We start from the raw sequence: 18,481 nt of genomic DNA on the forward strand, positions 1-18,481 counted from the left end.
ACACGTGAACTGAAAAACGTGGCCTGAAAACACAAACTTTTGAAAACGGGTTTAAAATTTTCAGTTTTTGAAAACGATACTGTTATCGTCTCCTTGTAAACTTCAAAAACATGAATATCCAACCCTTTCCAAATGACCTTGAGCCTCTGACGCCTAACCATTTACTGTTGTTGAACACTCAACCCAGCTTACCTCCAGGTGTCTTTAACAAGGAGGACCAACATGTGAGAAACCGTTGGAGACAGGTCCAGTATCTCGCAGATCTGTTCAGGAGAAGATGGACTCGTGAGTATCGACCCATTCTTCAGGAACACAGCAAACGGTGAAGATTTTAAAGGAACTTTGAACCTGGCTACCCAGTGGGCATTTGATGTCAATTTAACATCAATATGACATCAAATTGATGTCAAAATTAGGTCACGAAATAGGTCAAAAATGAAAGTCATATTGACGTCAAAGTGTCGATGTCAATTTGACGTCAAGAGTTTGACCTCTATCAAGAGTTTGATAATAAGTCATTTTGCCAAACAAAAAGGTGAAACGCATGGCCGTACACTTATTACCAGCTTCACTTACACTAACCAGATTTACTTTATTTAATTTCCAGTTTAATGAAATCATATTTTGCATTTTAAAGTCACCATGATGGTGGTTAGCGTTTGCTTTAGTTGTGCTCTTGACCCTTGACTTCTTAATAATATTTATGCACATTTATTAAAAAAGAAAAACTGAAATATCACATGGTGGTATTTCACAACAACTCCGTGACTGTTCTTGAATGGCCCAGCCAGAGCCCTGACTTAAACCCAATTGAGCATCTCTGGAGAGACCTGAAAATGGCTGTCCACCAACGTTTACCATCCAACCTGACAGAACTGGAGAGGATACCCAAATCCAGGTGTGAAAAACTTGTTGCATCTTTCCCAAAAAGATTCATGGCTGTATTAGATCAAAAGGGTGCTTCTGCTAAATACTGAGCAAAGGGTCTGAATACTTAGGACCATGTGATATTTCAGTTTTTCTTTTTTAATAAATGTGCAAAAATGTCAACACTTCTGTGTTTTTCTGTCAATATGGGGTGCTGTGTGTACAATAATGAGAAAAAAAAATGAACTTAAATGATTTTAGCAAATGGCTGCAATATAGCAATGAGTGAAACATTTAAGGGGGTCTGAATACTTTCCGTACCCACTGTATATTATTGATATTGAGTATTCAACAATACTTTGAATATAATTTCACAGGATTATCTAACAACATCCTCTCTATAAGTTGGTCATAAAGGGAGGGTGTTTACAGTTTTACAAAAAGATAAAACTATATGGCCTAAACCTTTAAGCTTGACTTTTTGATCATTATAAATCTTAGATGGACTTTGAAATTCTGGCCTATTTTATGTAACAAGACTATAGGACACAATTCATTTATCACTGAAGTCAAGTTTCCGAATGAGGAAAATCAGCAAAACTGAATAATTTAAAGAGAAATGATCCTGAAGTACATGATACAGGTTATAGACAGGGATTCCTCACTCGCTCGACTAGATCAGTGGACCAGTGATTCGTATTTATATATTTGGATTAACAGAAATGTACAGTACTTGTGCCATGTAATTAAAACACAGAGGTTAAACATTAACTCAGATAAAGAAACTGAAACCAGTAAGTGGAGCTTCAATCATCCAGAGCTGCAACTGGATATGTTGTAAGTGGTGGTCATCCTTGAATACAAGATTACTGATGGATTCCTTTCCTTAAACTTTTTTTAAGGAAAATGACTCAGCTTATGCAATCGCCATTTATCAAACCAGTAAGTGACCAATTATTTAGAAATTTACTATTTCTACTTCAAGTTGATTGAACATTTTCTGCAATGTTATTCAGGACATTATCAGGACACCTGTAGCAAGACTTTTCTAGCAAGAACTAATATTCCATTATGATATCACCATTTTCACGTATACAACAAATTGAAGATGAAATATATATATATATATATATATTTTTTATTGCTAATTAGTTTCTGTTGTACTGCATATCATAGTATATTCCTCAGATCAGGAATCAGTGTTCAAAATATAACTACATTTGTGCTTGACATTATATAGATATTTATTTATCGACAAATAAAAAAAATTGTGGGACTGTAGAACAATATTTTGCTACTCAGGCATGATAATTCACCCTATTTGTCCAGTCTGATTATTACCATATGAAACTCCTTTAAAACTCTTTCAGTAATGCAGAACTGAAGCCCTAAATTATAAAATAAATGCTCTAAATTTATATATGCACAAGATTTTTTACCAATCGAGAAATTTAATGCAATTCATAATCTTATCTTGTCTGATATAAACTTAATTCTATGATTGGTTGTGAAGCATCTTTTTGATGACTGGTTAAAAACAACATAACTGCCACTGGGAAAAGAGATATGACAGTGATTAATAAGGATACTATAAATGGCACTTCAGCAGACCTTTGCTCTACAGATATGTACTGTGTAACTGAGTCATCAAAAAAAAAAAAAAAAAAAAAAATTTGATGTTGCATAATATGAATAATGTTGCTTAGAGGCATGATCTGACACTTAACTGATACATTGTAATCAGTTAAATAGGAAATCATCCAAATAAAATAAGTAATTTGGGATGTTTTCTGTTTCCAGGGAGCTGTTTAAAAGATCAAGGACATCATTGTTCATGCAATCCAAGTCTACAAAATGTTGTGGGAATAGTGTCTAGACTAGACTAATTGTTTTAACAAGGCAAAAGTTTACTTCGAGAATGAACAAAGTGGCATGAATGCATTTAAATGGCAATCACTTCTCACCCATTGAGGGAACTGCTTTAATTATAGCCCTCTTCTTTTTATACGTTCCATTCCACGGAATAAACACTCTGAGATTGTTTACATTTTCATTAATGATGGCAGAATAAAATTATTGCAACCAAATATGAAGATGTACAAGCATTCATATCTTGTCTGATATGAAAACCTTTCACACAGAGTGTCCCGTTCAGCAGTGTGATCCAGGGAAGATTGCAGGATGGAATGATTATTACTGTTTGTGGAAAAGTTTTGCCAAATGCAGACAGGTGAGTCTCTCTGTAAAAGGATGTGTGTGTTCTTCTGTCATGTTTTGAGTGTATCTGCTCATGTTTAAGGGTGCTTAAAATGGAGAAGTTTTTCCTTTGAGTTTTCCGAACACAGGCGACACCACTGTCAAAACGATTCCCATTTACACGGATCCTCAAAAAAAGACTATAAACGCTGTATTCTGCTGCCAGGCCATTAGATGGTGATGAAACACTATAGACTGAGCACGTAATATGCATGTGCATGACGTCATCGTCTTCAGAGATTCACGTTTTTGTTGTTTACATGGAGACCGTTTTCAAAAAATGTGCACTTTGAAACCCGTTTTCAAAACTTTGTGTTTTCAGGAACCCAAAACGCCATTGTCATGTAAATGCTATTTCATTTATTTTGGTGAACTGTCCCTTTATATCTTGTTACATGTTACAGTTGTTATTCACCTCTTCTGTTCCTTCTCCAGATTCAACGTGAACCTCGAACATGGGACTGATGATGTTGTTCTGCATTTTAACCCACGGTATCCATGGCTCTTGCCCATCTCTGGGTATGTAGTGCACAACACCCGCCAGAACGGGAAGTGGGGCTGGGAGGAATCCAAGGTAGAAACTCCCTTCCCAAAAGGCCAGATGTTTGCTCTGCAGATCCTCGTCACCCAGGAGTCTTACAAGGTTTTTCACTCTGCTTTAGTCCTGCTTTCTGTCTGTTTTTTTTAGCCATTTAATGACAAGGCATGGAAAGGATATTTCCATCAACCACCACTACAGGCCTTTTTTTATTGTAGAAGAAGAACAACATTATCTTTGTCTTTTTCTAGATAAGTACAAATGGGAAACTCTTCTCGGAGTACAAGCACCGTATGCCGTTCTCAGATGTGGATCGCATCTGTGTGGTTGGAATGGTGGAACTGACTTTAGTTGCCTTCCACTATATTGTGGTGAGATATAAAACAATATTTACTTTACCATTTAACCATATATTATACCATCATCTGCATCTGTTCCTTATTTGGCTAGATGGGTTCTGTAGGTCTTTATCAATCTTGTGTGGGAAATGGTGAATTAAAAGCACTATACAGTATATTTTGTGTTCATGTAATGTATCAGTGTGTACAGATGTGTTTATCACAATGAAGTTAATTGAAATTCAATATGTTGAAGGATCTGAGGCTTCTCTAAAAATAGAGTTTGTGCTCCATGTTGAAAATTGACGATTGTCATCTATAATCGGCTCTGACTAAGGGGCTTCTTTTTTTTGATATTTTTTTAATGACTGGTAAGGGGAAGATTAGAGTGACAATCTCATAAATCAGGAGCAGGATTAGTCTGCAGTCATATAACATGTTTAGGGAGAGGTACTGGATAGGAAATAAGAATTTGTGAAACTTGTGAAATAAGGGAATGATATTATTTGCCTTCAGCACCATTATTTTTTAATACCAACATTTTGAATATCATCAGAGGTCATGTGACTCTGTTTTAATTGTTGGTTTGTTAAAAAAAAATATATATATCTTACTGCTGTGTCCTGCCTATAGTGATGTGTCCTATTTAGCTTACCTATGCTCTTGTTTTATTACTGCTGTACATGTAATATAATTATCAGCTCATTTGTAGTTTTTGCAGCTTAAATGTTTTCCCGTCCTAAATATCCACATTTATTTTCATTTACAGCCCCACCTTCCTGCGTTTCCAGGATCTTTGGTGAGTTATTTTAAAGTGGACCTATTATGCAAAATTCACTTTTATAATATGTTTGAACATGGAGATATGTACACAGTGTGTGTTTACAACCAGCCTATAAAGGTAATAATCCACCCACTCCTTTTTTTTTATAATCCCCATGAACGATAAACAGTCTCTCCAAACAAGATGTTCCAGATTTCTAATGTAAGATTAGGGGAAAGCACCGCCCATGACTGGTTACAATCTGCTCTATTAGCATAGATCCCGCCCTGAGTAAGCCATTACTGTTTCCTCACTGTAGCAGCTGGAGATACACAATGTCTTTCGCCAAAAAACATTACAAATGTTCTGTTATTTATTGAATTTACCAACAAACATACGTCTCCATAGACTCCCATCAACCGAGCCACTAAGGACACTGGTTTAGAAGGAAATATGCCAAAGAAAGTCGTTAAAGTGATATATATATTTGTGCAAATCTTTTTATGCCGGACTGCATCAAAAAGTAAGCTCAGATCATATCATTAGCATGTTTTATAGCATTGGCATGTTAGTCGATGAGTTGTATCAACTTAACTCCACAACAACTACATAAATGTATCCACTAACCATTCAGAAACATTCTTCCTGAGTCTCTCCATCATTGTCCAACTCCAGTTCGAACATGTAAGGCTGAATATACTACTGACAATTTCTGACATTTGGGCTGCATGACATTCTCCAGTTTTGTTATTGCTGGAGTGTCCAAAGCACAAGCTGTAACGGCTCCGCCCTCTTCTTGAAAGGGGGTGGGGAAAAGCAGCTCATTTGCATTTAAAGTGACACACATAAAAAAAATAAAAATAAAAACAGCGTGTTTTTGCTCGCAGTAGCTATAATGATATTTGGAATATTTTGAGCTGGAACTTCAGACACATTCTGGGTACATCAGAGATTTATATTGCATCTTGTGAAAAGGCATACAATAGGTCCCCTTTTAAAGGAAATGTTTGCTGATCAGCTTTGTATTGTTACAATGTTGCTAGTGTAGGTGAACAATGTGTACAGTTTCTCCATTTTACTTCCACCCAGATCTCCTTGACTTGTCAAGCAGAAGTCTTTTGACATCTCTAGAGCTTCCACAGTTTGACAGAGGGGCGGCGCCAAACGTGTTCAGTGTGAAACAATGTAGTTTTACAATATTATGGCAACAGAACCAATCGCATGCCTTATATCCACATGCTTTGGACAGTCACAGACGTTTCAGCTTTGGAGGGGAAAATTGTCAAATGATCACAGAAAATGCGACAATTGACCTTTCGCCGAGCCCCGCCCCCCTTAGTTACTGTTGCTACGTCCGACAAACAAATGGTCAAACACGACCAGCGCGACAGATTGCTATGACGGGAAGAGGGAAGAGGAAGAGACGTGTCAGAGACCATTTTTGGAGCAATACCTCCGCGATATCCTCCAGATCGAGGCAAAAGGGGTTACAGTATGCAGTGGAGGGATATATTCAAAATATAAAAATACGCAATGAAGGAGACACGACTACTATCTACGTCTCTATCGAGGCTAATGCTTACCGGTGTTCATACACATAATTTGTTATATGACAAAGAACAAGGAAACAAGTGTTTAAAAGCATTGAAAGACACTCACTGTTGTGTTTTTGTGTGAAAGAAAAAATTGTCTCTGTAAATAAAAGTGCTGTCAGCCATAATTTCTTATGTGTGTTTTTCGCATAGGAGTTAACGTTATATTCTCGATGCTGTAGTTTATTTGATCAGTCACAGTATATCATTAATCAAGCTTAATTTGACTTTTCAACTACAATTAGGCAGGGTGAACTGAAAGCTTTTACAATATTTTAGCTATATATCATTGACAAAAGTCTGTGGTGCATTTTCTTCCAAAAAAATGTTCTTTCTCAAATTAATGCTTCAAGTTGACAACGCACAATAAACGAAATCACACAATAACTGTTTAACCAGACATAGCCTTAATTTGCATCTAAATAACTTTCATTGATTGTCTTTCATAATTCACTTACCATAATATTTATTAGGGGGACAACAGATCACAAAAATCGCAGTTCAGACAATATTATGTTTTTTGAGTTACAGATAGGATAGTTTTTCAGATCAGAAAAACAAAACTAAAAAACCTTTAAGTAACGTTAGCCATCGATCGATACCACAGCCAGCAGACGTATTTATGCTTCGTAATGTTCGACACATTTAACTGGGAGTGGGGCCGTCCACACTGTTTTATCCATTGTAGGCATCGCTCACGCTGTGTTTTCGGCTTTGAGAATGGAAAGAACAAAACTCCTCCAGACAATCTCTCGGGGTATCTAGTGTCCGATTTACAAACGCCGTGGGCGCACGCTTCACCATCTTGCTAATGTTTGTCGGACCTGCCCACATAGTAACGGTTGCTATGATGTGTGATTGGACAATGGCCGTTTTGGGGGCGGGGCCGGCGAAAGGTCAATTAGATTAAAGGAGAGACTGTTTCATTCATACATTTTATAATCCGAAAAGTGGAATGAATAATTTAAACTTTGACAAAGGAGTATCACATTGCAGTATAAATAATCATTATCTTTAATTACTTTGATCCACAATCAGATGGTCCCATACAAAAGCATCATATATGGTGGAGTACAGCCTGGCAAATGCTTTGTCATCCAGGGAGTCATCAACCCCCAAGCAAAAAGGTTTGACAATATCATGTCTCTCGGACACAGATGCAATATCATTCATTTTTCTGCTTTAAAATGCTGTTAAATGTTCTCTAATGCTGTTGTAATGACACATCTACTTTAAAAAATGTTCTTTCTCCAACAGAGTAGGGTTTAGTCTACGGCACAAAACTGGAATTGCGTTTGACTACAGTCCTGATTTTGATGAGAAAGTGGTTGTGCGCAACCGATATGAGGACGGGAAGTGGGGCAAGGAGGAACGATCTGGAGAGATGCCGTTTGAGCCAGGGCAACCATTTCTGGTAGATGACTATGATTCTTGTATAAAGCATTTCTATTCAAATGGGCTATACAATAGAGATTGCAATATTTTACATCACAAAACTGTATCATTATCCATGCATGCAAAATGTTATCTGATTGTGAAATTAGGATATATATATAAATTTCACATCTTTTCCTTGTATCTGTATTTCAGGTCACCATTTGTTGCAGTTCTGATAAATATGAGGTGTTTGTCAATGATAAACAAGTTCACACTTACAGCCGTCGCAAAAATGAAATGGAGGAGATTGACGTTTTTGAAGTTAGTGGAGATGTGCAGTTGACCTTTGTGCACCCCTGACAAGATTTCATCCAGAGACATACAAAACCTGCATCGATCGACATAATTTTTTTTTAACAATCTATGGTCATATGCAAAGATGTTTTATGTGATCATCTACATCTTCAGTGAAAAAAGTTATTATAAATGAATAAACGTACTGTTCTACATGGATGTTTCCAATCTCTTTGTGCAATTCTTTCTGTAAATTATGCCTTCAAAACTAAATGTGTCAATTGCACAAGCAACAGACATGTCAAACACATCATTTATTTATACATTTGTACATTTTTATCCCTGTTTTCTTAGTTGATATTTTGCATCTGATCAGCAGAAAATTACAAAGCAAACATTCAGAAGATTCTAATCACAACTCAACAGAAATGCTCCTGGCCACTAGAGGACAGTGTTGAGCTGGAAATGCCATGGAACTTGGTTTTGTTTTCACGTTGCCTCAGGTTTGATCAGTAAAATAAATAAATACTGTGGCTGCATCAGAAATCTACGGAGCCCGGGAAGTCACCTGTGGGAGAAAAAAACAAAACAATCCGTCTGCTAAGTTTATAAACCGTACTCACGAATTCTCAAACTGTTCCCTCGGTTTAACAAATCATGCCCACAGACAGCATTACCAGCTTCACTTATTACTAACCAGATTGACTTAATTGGTGTCAGACATCTACAGAAGATCTTATTGAGAATTAACAGAGGTTTAGATGGTGACGATTTATTGAAATATCACCATTATGGTGATCAGTGTTTCCTTTAGTTGGGCAGTTTGACTCTTGACTCTTATTTGAGGTTGTGGTTTTTGTAACAGTTTTTACTAAAACATGTAATTTGTTACAAAGAAAACCAGAACCAAAGATGACCAGGTGATACAGTTTTCAACAACACAAAGTAGAATAAGGCACTTATCTCATCACTGTCCAAAAGTGGTTATTTGATGTTAATAGATTATATTCGTTAACAATTCTTTCTCTTCATAATATGAATATTGTACACACTTAAACAAACTCATGACCTCTGTGGGAACCAAGATTGTGTATAAACCTAAACTTTGTCTGGAAATTATCTTAATAATGTTTTTGCCTATAATATTGTGTATTACATCAATTACAACAAAGTAGCTAAACTGACATATTTTTGTTTAAAGTTTTAGTGAGCACACAGGAGAAAAAGAAACAGACAAATTTCACATTTTGACCCTGGACTTCATCTTACAACTCTTTAGTAAAAGTTCACATCCCTGATCTCTAGTATCATTCACTTCACAACCATATTGAGCTGCAACACAAAACTGCTGAATCAGTTCAGTTTGTTTCTGTGCTCCACCCTTCAGCACACGTTAAACCTGTTCAAATACATCTGAAGTGTTATTTATAGACCTGAATGACACTTCAGTTTTTGTTGTGTTTGTTGAACAGGTTTAATGGTAGGACTCTGCCCTGTAGACGTGCATTGTGTGGAATTAAAGCTGCGTTGCACCTGTTGAGCTCCAACTGAACAAACCAATGAACAGAGAGCGAGAATCATCACTGAAGAGACACTGAAGGAAATGGAAAAACTATGATAAATGAATAAATAAATAAAAAATACTTCAAGCAATTACTAACATTGATTGCTTGAACTTCTTTTTACACCTAAACAATGACCAGAAAATATATTGGGGCCTATATACTGGGTTTGGAACGACATGAGGGTGAATAATGACAGAATATACATTTTTGGGTGAACTAATATTAAGCCTATAAATGTAGTTAGCATTTAGCCTGCAAATGTGGATGGAATAGCCTACTTTTGTATCCATCATTTAAAATTACATTCTAAAATTCATTGATCAGCAACAACATTAACATTCTTTTTTGAAGACAGGGTACTTTTTTTTTTTTTACATTGTAAAGCATGTTCATATTCGTTAAATGTGAAATGAATGTTCTTGATGTTATGCCCGGTACACAATTTTATTTCATTGTATCAGCCTAAAATTCAATAGGTGTCATCATCATATAGTCTATATACATGTCGTACTCAAGTTTATTAGATACATGCCGCACAGTGTGAATTGTAATGATAGGATTGCTGATATCGTACAGTCTGCAGCAGGCATAAGGAATATGTTCTGTTCAGTGTGTTTGGTTCTGTCATTCTAAGTATACCTAATTTCCATGTCCGTTTCATTCTGTCAGTCAATTAACTCATTAGTTCCCTCAGCACAATAATTATTTACTGTAAAAAAAGAAAATTTGATCAATACGTTATATGACACATGTTTTACATTGCTTGTTTAACCCCTCAAAATAAATTAAGCAAATTTTCAATTATAATTTTTATAAGTTATTCAAGATTCAACTAAATTTTAAGTCAGTTTAATGCAATTTAAGTTGAAATTACTTAGTTGATTAAAAATATAAGGCAGCAACTTTTTTTTTACAGTGTACCATTTATTTGTTTTTTCTAACATGCTGTCTATGACAGTTTATTCTGTATAGTATTCCTGCACTCATTTCCGTGTTTTCTTTTTTTTGTGTCAAAGTTTCAGTTCTACAAAACATTTCACATGCAGACTGAAAACAAGTGCACTGTTTAAAAGGATAAAAGGCTACACATATTATAAATTATGAAAATGAAAAGGGCCTTCATATAAAAGCTTCAAAATATTAAATGCTAAATATGGTATGTCCACATATATTTTGATTAAACCCTAAGATTAAAAAATTACATAAGATAAATTTCAGTTGTATCGCTAATCATATCGCTAATCATTGGCCATTAGTGCTTGGACCCCTCTGATTGACAATATTATTATTTTTTTTATTAGACTGACTACATAAATTGCATAAAATTCATAATTTTTTTTGGTGAAAGTAAATAGACTCCAGCGCCCGCTGCTGCTCCCAGCAGAACTGCACCTCCTGCTCCTCCTATTAATGCTGCTTGTTGTACAGTAAATGCATCTTCTCCTATCAACGCTATTGTTTCTGCTGTTACTCCTACTAATACTCCTGCTACTGTTCCTCCTAAATATCCTACCATTGCTCCTAAAATTACTCCAACAAGCCATATTAAGTGTAGAAGATCTTTCTGAGCCACTGCATAGTCCTGCTCAGTGTATCTCCTGTATCCATTCTTCCTCCTCAGTTTGTTGATCTCCCTCAGAAGCTCGGTGACTTGAAATCGATCTTCTTTTGTGTTGTTAAAAACATGATAACCTCCTGAACACTTATTAACATATGACCGTAGTGTTTGACATTTATTCAGGTATTTCTCTACTGGCCCGTGTAACTGATCTCCGTGAGTAAAGAGCACTATTGTGTGATTTGAGAACGTTGCTCCAAAATGATCCCAGATCCATCTCACTACTTTACTGTCACTCTTTGTGAAAGTCTCACCCAGTTTGAACACCAGGAGAAACACATCAACACTATGAAGTGTAAGCATTCTCTCTATTTGAGTTTGAGCGTCTGTGAACTTCACTGATGTATCAGAGAGTCCTACAGTGTCGATCACTGTGATTGTTTGTCCACCCAGCTCTGTTTGTGCTGACTCACAGGTTCTGGTCACAGCCTCAGGAGATAAATCATCTTCAAACGGGTTTCTAGCTCTGCTCAGGATGGTGTTTCCTGAAGAACTCTTTCCTGATCCAGTCGAGCCCAACAGCATAATATTCACTTTTGACACTGTAAATAACAGACAAACAGATGGATGGATTTAGTTGGGCTCTTGACTCCTATTAAACCTTTTTTTGTTTCTTTTCAACATTAGCAATAGTGCTTTACTAATGCTGGGTACACACCACAAGCTAATTGGGCTTATTTTGGGCCGATTTATCCCCTTCCGACAATCCTAGGTAATTTTCTGATTATGTTGATGGTTCTGCAGATGTGGTGTGAGGTATGTTAAGAGTGACCGGACCTGCTCTGAAGAACGTCGGAGCCGTTGAATATTTACGATTAGAAAGGACAAACACGCGCACGCTCTGGAGATTATCACGTGAAACGAAACAATATCCAATCAGAAAGCAAGCTAGCAAGAGAGTTGGAAGCATAACAAACACAGTTTAATTGGGCAATTTCAAAGAGAATAAGATCTCTTTTCCAAGAGAGACCTGAGAACAAACAAGATTTATAGAAAACTTAGTTGTGTGATTTCCTGACGATTACTCACCTCCAACTCACTCTGTAACATGTTCCGACCGTCTCCAAGACTTCACCCAAACCCTTTTCTTTCTTTTTTTCGTGAATTTTCTGTCAACATCATTCCAAACACTATCATCGCAATTTCTTCCTGCCTATCATCTGCCATGCTTATTCTGAAGACGCGAGAGATTTTGCGAGATTTCCTGTGCTCACAGTCGGGACTCTGGTTGAAAATCTGTTGTGTGTGCTGTCTTTGTCACATCGCGGCACACCACACACTAGGAGCAAAACGGTTAAATCTAGGATTTTTTTTGTCCTCATGTTTGTGGTTTCTCACATTTTTTAAAAATCTTATAAGCTGCTAAAAAATCTTTTGTTGCGGCCCCAGCATAAGGTTTTACTGTTATATAAATATTTCTAACAGCATTTAGACACAAACACTATACACACCTCAAAGATATGGTGCATGACAATCAACACAATATTCAGATAAACATCTCTGAACATCACACAACAAGCTGCTAATGTCACAAAAACCGCAAAAATAAAAGTAAATAGTAAGAATTAAAAAAGCCAGATAATTCATAATTTATTAGAAATTAAGAAAAATAAGTCAGTTAGTTGTTGTGTTTCTGCTCATCTCTTTATTCTTGATTCTTTTTCCTTGAGGGTCACGTTACACGACGATGTACTAAAATCGGATAAGTTTTGCCTTTGCGTGTTTTGTTTATAGACGTCAACATTGTCAATATGATCCCATTCACACAGATCCGCAAAATAAATGCTGCCAGGCCAGTAGGTGGCGATGTCACTTTGTAAAAAAAAAACAAAACAATAGTCTGATGTAATACACATGTACATGACCTCACCGCTTTCACAAATTCATGTTTTTGTTTGCACTTTGAAAGCCATTTTTCGCAATGGTTGTGTAAATGAACGGCCAAACGCATACAAAGTTTTCTATTTTGCGTTCTGAAAACAGTGTCGTGTAAACAGCCTCTCAGTGATTCTGCTTGATGATGCTCAATCATCACTTAGTTAATCACTTAATTATCTAATTTACTGCAACCCAGATTCAGTGTTACTCTAACACTCTGAGGGCCCTATCATAAAACCGGCGCAATGCAGCGCCAGACGCGACGCAAGTGTTTTGCTAGTTTCAGCCTGGTGCAGTTTTCTTTTGCTCATCCTGTGCCACGTTGTTTAAATAGCAAAGGCATTTGTGCGCCCATGCTGGTCTGTGAACCAGGTGTGTTCAGGCGCATTGATGGAGTGTTGCTATTTTGAGGAGCTGAACAGACTGAGCCATTGACCAACTGAAACCTGTTCTAAAGTCAATGGTGCAGTATTTATCTTTTTTTGTTATTTAAAGAGCGCGTTAGTAATATAAGCCTATAGGCGGGTCCACAACACAGTAAACTCTGCCTAACACACAGGGAGGCGCAGCAGCACACAAACATGCCAAATATTTAAAATAAAAGGATTACAATTTAAAAGATTATTATTGTGTACATAAAGATATGGTGGAATCCGGCTTGTCCTGTAGAAGGTCTGCTGTTTTCTCCTCTCTGGAGAAGCGTTCGGTCTTTCTGCTTGCAAATTCCGACATGTACATAGTGAATCCGCCATGGCCCGAGCGCAACTGGCATTTAAAGGGAATGGGAGATGAGACTCTGATTGGTTTAACGCACGTAAAGCCTAAAACACACCCATTACTCATTAAGAAAAAAGGCCGACCATTTTACCCGGTGTTAAACTAGCAAAAGTGGATTCGGTCATGCCCTAAGTGAACTTGCACCGTGCGCTTTAGACCATGCGCTTAGATCCTTAAAATAGGGCCCTGAGTGTGAATTAGAACCACTAGATGCACTAGTTCATTTAACACACATGGGGGTTTGCTTTTAAACTGTTAAAATCATATTATGATCTTGGTAACATTTTACAATAAGGTTCATTAGTTAACATTAGTTAACTACTTTAGTATTTGTAACAAATGCACTGTGAACATAACATGAACAAACAATGAACAGCTGTATTTTTATGAACTAACATTAACAAAGATTAATAAACACTGCAACAAATGTATTACTCATTGTTAGTTCATGTTAGTTAATACATTAACTAATGTTAACTAATGAACCTTATTGCAAAGTGTTACCATGATCTTTCATTGAGCTATAAGGATGTTGCTTCATAGTGAAGCATAATATGCTAAATTTAGTGGGCAAGGTTAAACATTAACCTTTACCACTAATGTAACTTAGCAACCCACTGCCCTTCACTTGTTAGCCTACATAAATAAAAATGCATTTACTGTTTTGTTCATTATTAATACTCAGAGAAGTATGACTTAAAATTAATATTTTAAATTAATATTATTGTGTATCACAACGCACAGACCCTAAAATTAATTTATTATCATAGAGTCACAAATACACTCTACATTTAATTAAGTCATGATTTCATTACTGTTGTCACTAACCCACAGCATAGTCTAATATAATTATTCCAATCCATATATATATATATATAGCTAATTTATTTAAATGTAAGTAAATAAAGTTTGACTGGCTCTATTTTAAAACGACGATTTGGAATTAAGAATTATCAACGGAGACTTGGGCTGTTTAAAGTTTCACTTTGACTCGACACGTATAGTTCTATAAGAACACTTTGAGTTGCAAATAACGCAAACAAAATTCATCCGTCAATGAGAACGCAAATGTATGGAAGCCCGTTTCCGCCACATTGAGTAAAAAAAAAAAATTCTTTAAGTCATAATAATGAGAAACTTTCTCATAATAATGAGAAACTTTCTCGTAATAATGACTTAACATCTCGTAATAATGAGAAACTTTCTCATAATAATGACTTAACATCTCGTAATAATGAGAAACTTTCTCATAATAATGACTTAACATCTCGTAATAATGAGAAACTTTCTCATAATAATGACTTAACATCTCGTAATAATGAGAAACTTTCTCAAAATAATGACTTAACATCTCGAAATAATGAGAAACTTTCTCAAAATAATGACTTAACATCTCGTAATAATGAGAAACTTTCTCATAATAATGACTTAACATCTCGTAATAATGAGAAACTTTCTCATAATAATGACTTAACATCTCGTAATAATGAGAAACTTTCTCGAAATAATGACTTAACATCTCGTAATAATGAGAAACTTTCTCATAATAATGACTTAACATCTCGTAATAATGAGAAACTTTCTCATAATAATGACTTAACATCTCGTAATAATGAGAAACTTTCTCGAAATAATTACTTAACATCTCGTAATAATGAGAAACTTTCTCGTAATAATGACTTATTTTCTCGCATGCGCAAAGCAGCGGAGCAGAAGAGCGTGCCACACTAGCGACATCCCCTGGTCAAAGACGTGTAAATGCATCACAGCAAACATGGCACGCTCTGCAAAACAGTTGTTTTCATTAAAGTCAGTTTGATCTACTAAGTGCAATCTGTAGTATCATTAAATAACATCATCAGTAGGCCTATATCTTCCATACTTTTCCATGCGCACGATAAGGTGTGAAAGTGGAATGCAGAAGCAGGACGGTTACCATGGTAACGAAGGACGCCTGCTTGTGCGCACTGATGGAAATTGTTACATGAATTTACAAAACTATCAGATTAAAGTTGGAATATTACATTTATTCGTCAAGTTTAAGTGTAACACATGTGTGTTAATATAACACGTATTTTGCAGATGCTTCTAGGATATTTGATGTGCAGGTTCATCTGGAAGATACAGAAATCACGTTTAAGATGTTTATGACTTTGGGGACATTTACACATAAGTGGGCAGTGGAATGGGGGAAAACGCAAGGTCGAGACGTGTTTTTAAAAGCTGAACTGCTTTTCAATTGAGCGCCGCGTTTTTAGAACGCCGTGTCATGCGCGCGACGCTGCAGAAGAGCGAGCGCAACGTCCGCTAGTGCGCGTTTGCCTAGAAAAGCAATGAAAAAGCGCGTTCTGTATGAACGGACCCTTACACAGATTTCCAGATGAAGTGTTCTTAAACAGATTTGGAAAGGTGTGCTGTCTTATCATTCCTCCATCTATTTGAAATGCATGGATCACACTTGTGTTGCTGCTTGTTCATACACAAAAATACACATTAATATTACAAATGAATAAAAGACAATCTATGGAAGCCTGTCTCATATACTGATCATTTATCATTAATGTTATTCACTGCAGAGCGTGCCATGTTTGCTGTGATGCATTTACACGTCTTTGACCAGGGATGTCGCTAGTGTGGCACGCCCTTCTGCTCCGCTGCTTTGCGCATGCGTAGAAGTGCGAGAAAATAAGTCATTATTACGAGAAAGTTTCTCATTATTACGAGATGTTAAGTCATTATTTCGAGAAAGTTTCTCATTATTACGAGATGTTAAGTCATTATTTTGAGAAAGTTTCTCATTATTTCGAGAAAGTTTCTCATTATTACGAGATGTTAAGTCATTATTTCGAGAAAGTTTCTCATTATTACGAGATGTTAAGTCATTATTTCGAGAAAGTTTCTCATTATTACGAGATGTTAAGTCATTATTATGAGAAAGTTTCTCATTATTACGAGATGTTAAGTCATTATTTTGAGAAAGTTTCTCATTATTTCGAGAAAGTTTCTCATTATTACGAGATGTTAAGTCATTATTTTGAGAAAGTTTCTCATTATTACGAGATGTTAAGTCATTATTATGAGAAAGTTTCTCATTATTATGAGATGTTGTCATTATTATGAGAAAGTTTCTCATTATTACGAGATGTTAAGTCATTATTATGAGAAAGTTTCTCATTATTACGAGATGTTAAGTCATTATTACGAGAAAGTTTCTCATTATTATGAGATGTTAAGTCATTATTATGAGAAAGTTTCTCATTATTACGAGATGTTAAGTCATTATTATGAGAAAGTTTCTCATTATTACGAGATGTTAAGTCATTATTACGAGATGTTAAGTCATTATTATGAGAAAGTTTCTCATTATTATGACTTAAAGAATCTCTTTTTTTTTTACTCAATGTGGCGGAAACGGGCTTCCATACAAATGTGTAGAAATGAAACGTACAAGATGTCTTGATGTCAGGTGACCTGCGGGTATAAGCGGAAAAATTTTGACGCGCCTTTGAATTATTGAAAACATATTCGCCTCATCACGGCCCTTCGTTCATTATTCCTTGAATAAAATAGTCTACTATATGTTTTGTTTTGGCATTTAATTTTAATAAGGGTATGTTATAAATTTGAACTCCCTTACCCCATGCTTTTTCTTCTGCTATAGGCTATTTTCTCTCTCTCCGTCTCTCTCTTTTTTAAGTCTGAGAAGGAAACACCTTTGATCGATGACTGAACTATCACAGTGGGCTGTGCTTATACTATCACCTGTATTTTTCCTGGAAATAAAGACAAAATTGGAGTTGGTTTGAATGAATGAATTTAATGTGACAGAAGTTTTCTTGAAACAGCCTAGACTTGTATTTCTTTAACAGTTTGGCTCCATAATTAAATGTATGTATTGCATTTGAAACCCTGCATCATTATAAGGCTGTGTGTCTTTTCAACAAAATTACTTTAAAACAGTTGCTCAGCGCTTATGCATTCTATAGTTAAATATAATTATAAAAATCAGTATATATTAAAGCTGTTCATTATGAACAAAATGATGCAATGTTGAAGAAAACACATTAATGAGTATCTTCATTCAACACTTCCCACCACAAGATGGCACAGTAACAGCAAAAGGGTCACCTAAATCTGAAGAATAACCAGGATCCTGCCTGAATAGCTGGGGAAAACAGCAAAGCCAGAAAAAAATTATGAAAATGAATAATTAATAATCAAAACAACTGATGTCTAGTCATTAACGGTGATGATAAAGCCATAAAAAGTATCAAGCTGGACAGCTCTGACAGTTCACTGACAGGTCACACTCTTACAACAGCATAATGCATCTAATATGGGTTGATTTATTTGTTCATTTATTTTGCAGAGACAAATATCGGTCTAATTTTTAAAGCTGTGGGTCAAAATTAGAATGATATTTGTGTCCGTAAAATAAATGTGTTGACCATTTCTGTTTAACAGATTTCGTTAACTAAGTGATTTTAAATCATTTAGATAAATTAAAAGAATGAACAAATAAATCAACCCATATTAGATGCATTATGCTGTCTCAACAATGGTGACACTCAAATGAAACGCTTCATGTCGCAATGCATGCTGGATTACCACCACAGTA

At 35.8% G+C, this 18,481-nt stretch overlaps 1 protein-coding gene across 2 annotated transcripts; it reads left to right on the plus strand.

The window, feature by feature from the left end:
• The first annotated feature begins 1,692 nt into the window (after nucleotides 1–1,692).
• Nucleotides 1,693–12,366, plus strand: LOC311283758 (galectin-9-like). Of its 2 annotated transcripts, none has more exons than XM_084398448.1 (8): nucleotides 1,693–1,809; nucleotides 3,009–3,097; nucleotides 3,559–3,766; nucleotides 3,913–4,032; nucleotides 4,769–4,798; nucleotides 7,393–7,481; nucleotides 7,612–7,768; nucleotides 7,945–12,366. In XM_084398448.1, the coding sequence occupies exons 1-8, from the start codon at nucleotides 1,774–1,776 to the stop codon at nucleotides 8,089–8,091; spliced, it is 876 nt and encodes a 291-aa protein (XP_084254574.1). In that variant the 5' UTR covers nucleotides 1,693–1,773; the 3' UTR covers nucleotides 8,092–12,366. The 2 variants fall into 2 exon arrangements, with proteins under 2 accessions (XP_084254574.1, XP_084254575.1); XM_084398449.1 differs by having other exon boundaries at nucleotides 1,746–1,809; nucleotides 2,668–3,097.
• The last annotated feature ends 6,115 nt before the right edge of the window (nucleotides 12,367–18,481 follow it).

This window comes from Rutilus rutilus (genome assembly GCF_951802725.1).
Source record: "Rutilus rutilus genome assembly, chromosome: 2".
NCBI classification, from domain to species: domain Eukaryota; kingdom Metazoa; phylum Chordata; class Actinopteri; order Cypriniformes; family Leuciscidae; genus Rutilus; species Rutilus rutilus.

Coding starts and splice junctions, on each gene's coding strand:
- LOC311283758 (XM_084398448.1), top strand. CDS start 1,774: ATGACTCAGCTTATGCAATCGCCATTTATCAAACCA. Junction 1,810..3,008: donor AATCGCCATTTATCAAACCA/GTAAGTGACCAA, acceptor CCTTTCACACAG/AGTGTCCCGTTCAGCAGTGT. Junction 4,033..4,768: donor TTGCCTTCCACTATATTGTG/GTGAGATATAAA, acceptor TTTCATTTACAG/CCCCACCTTCCTGCGTTTCC.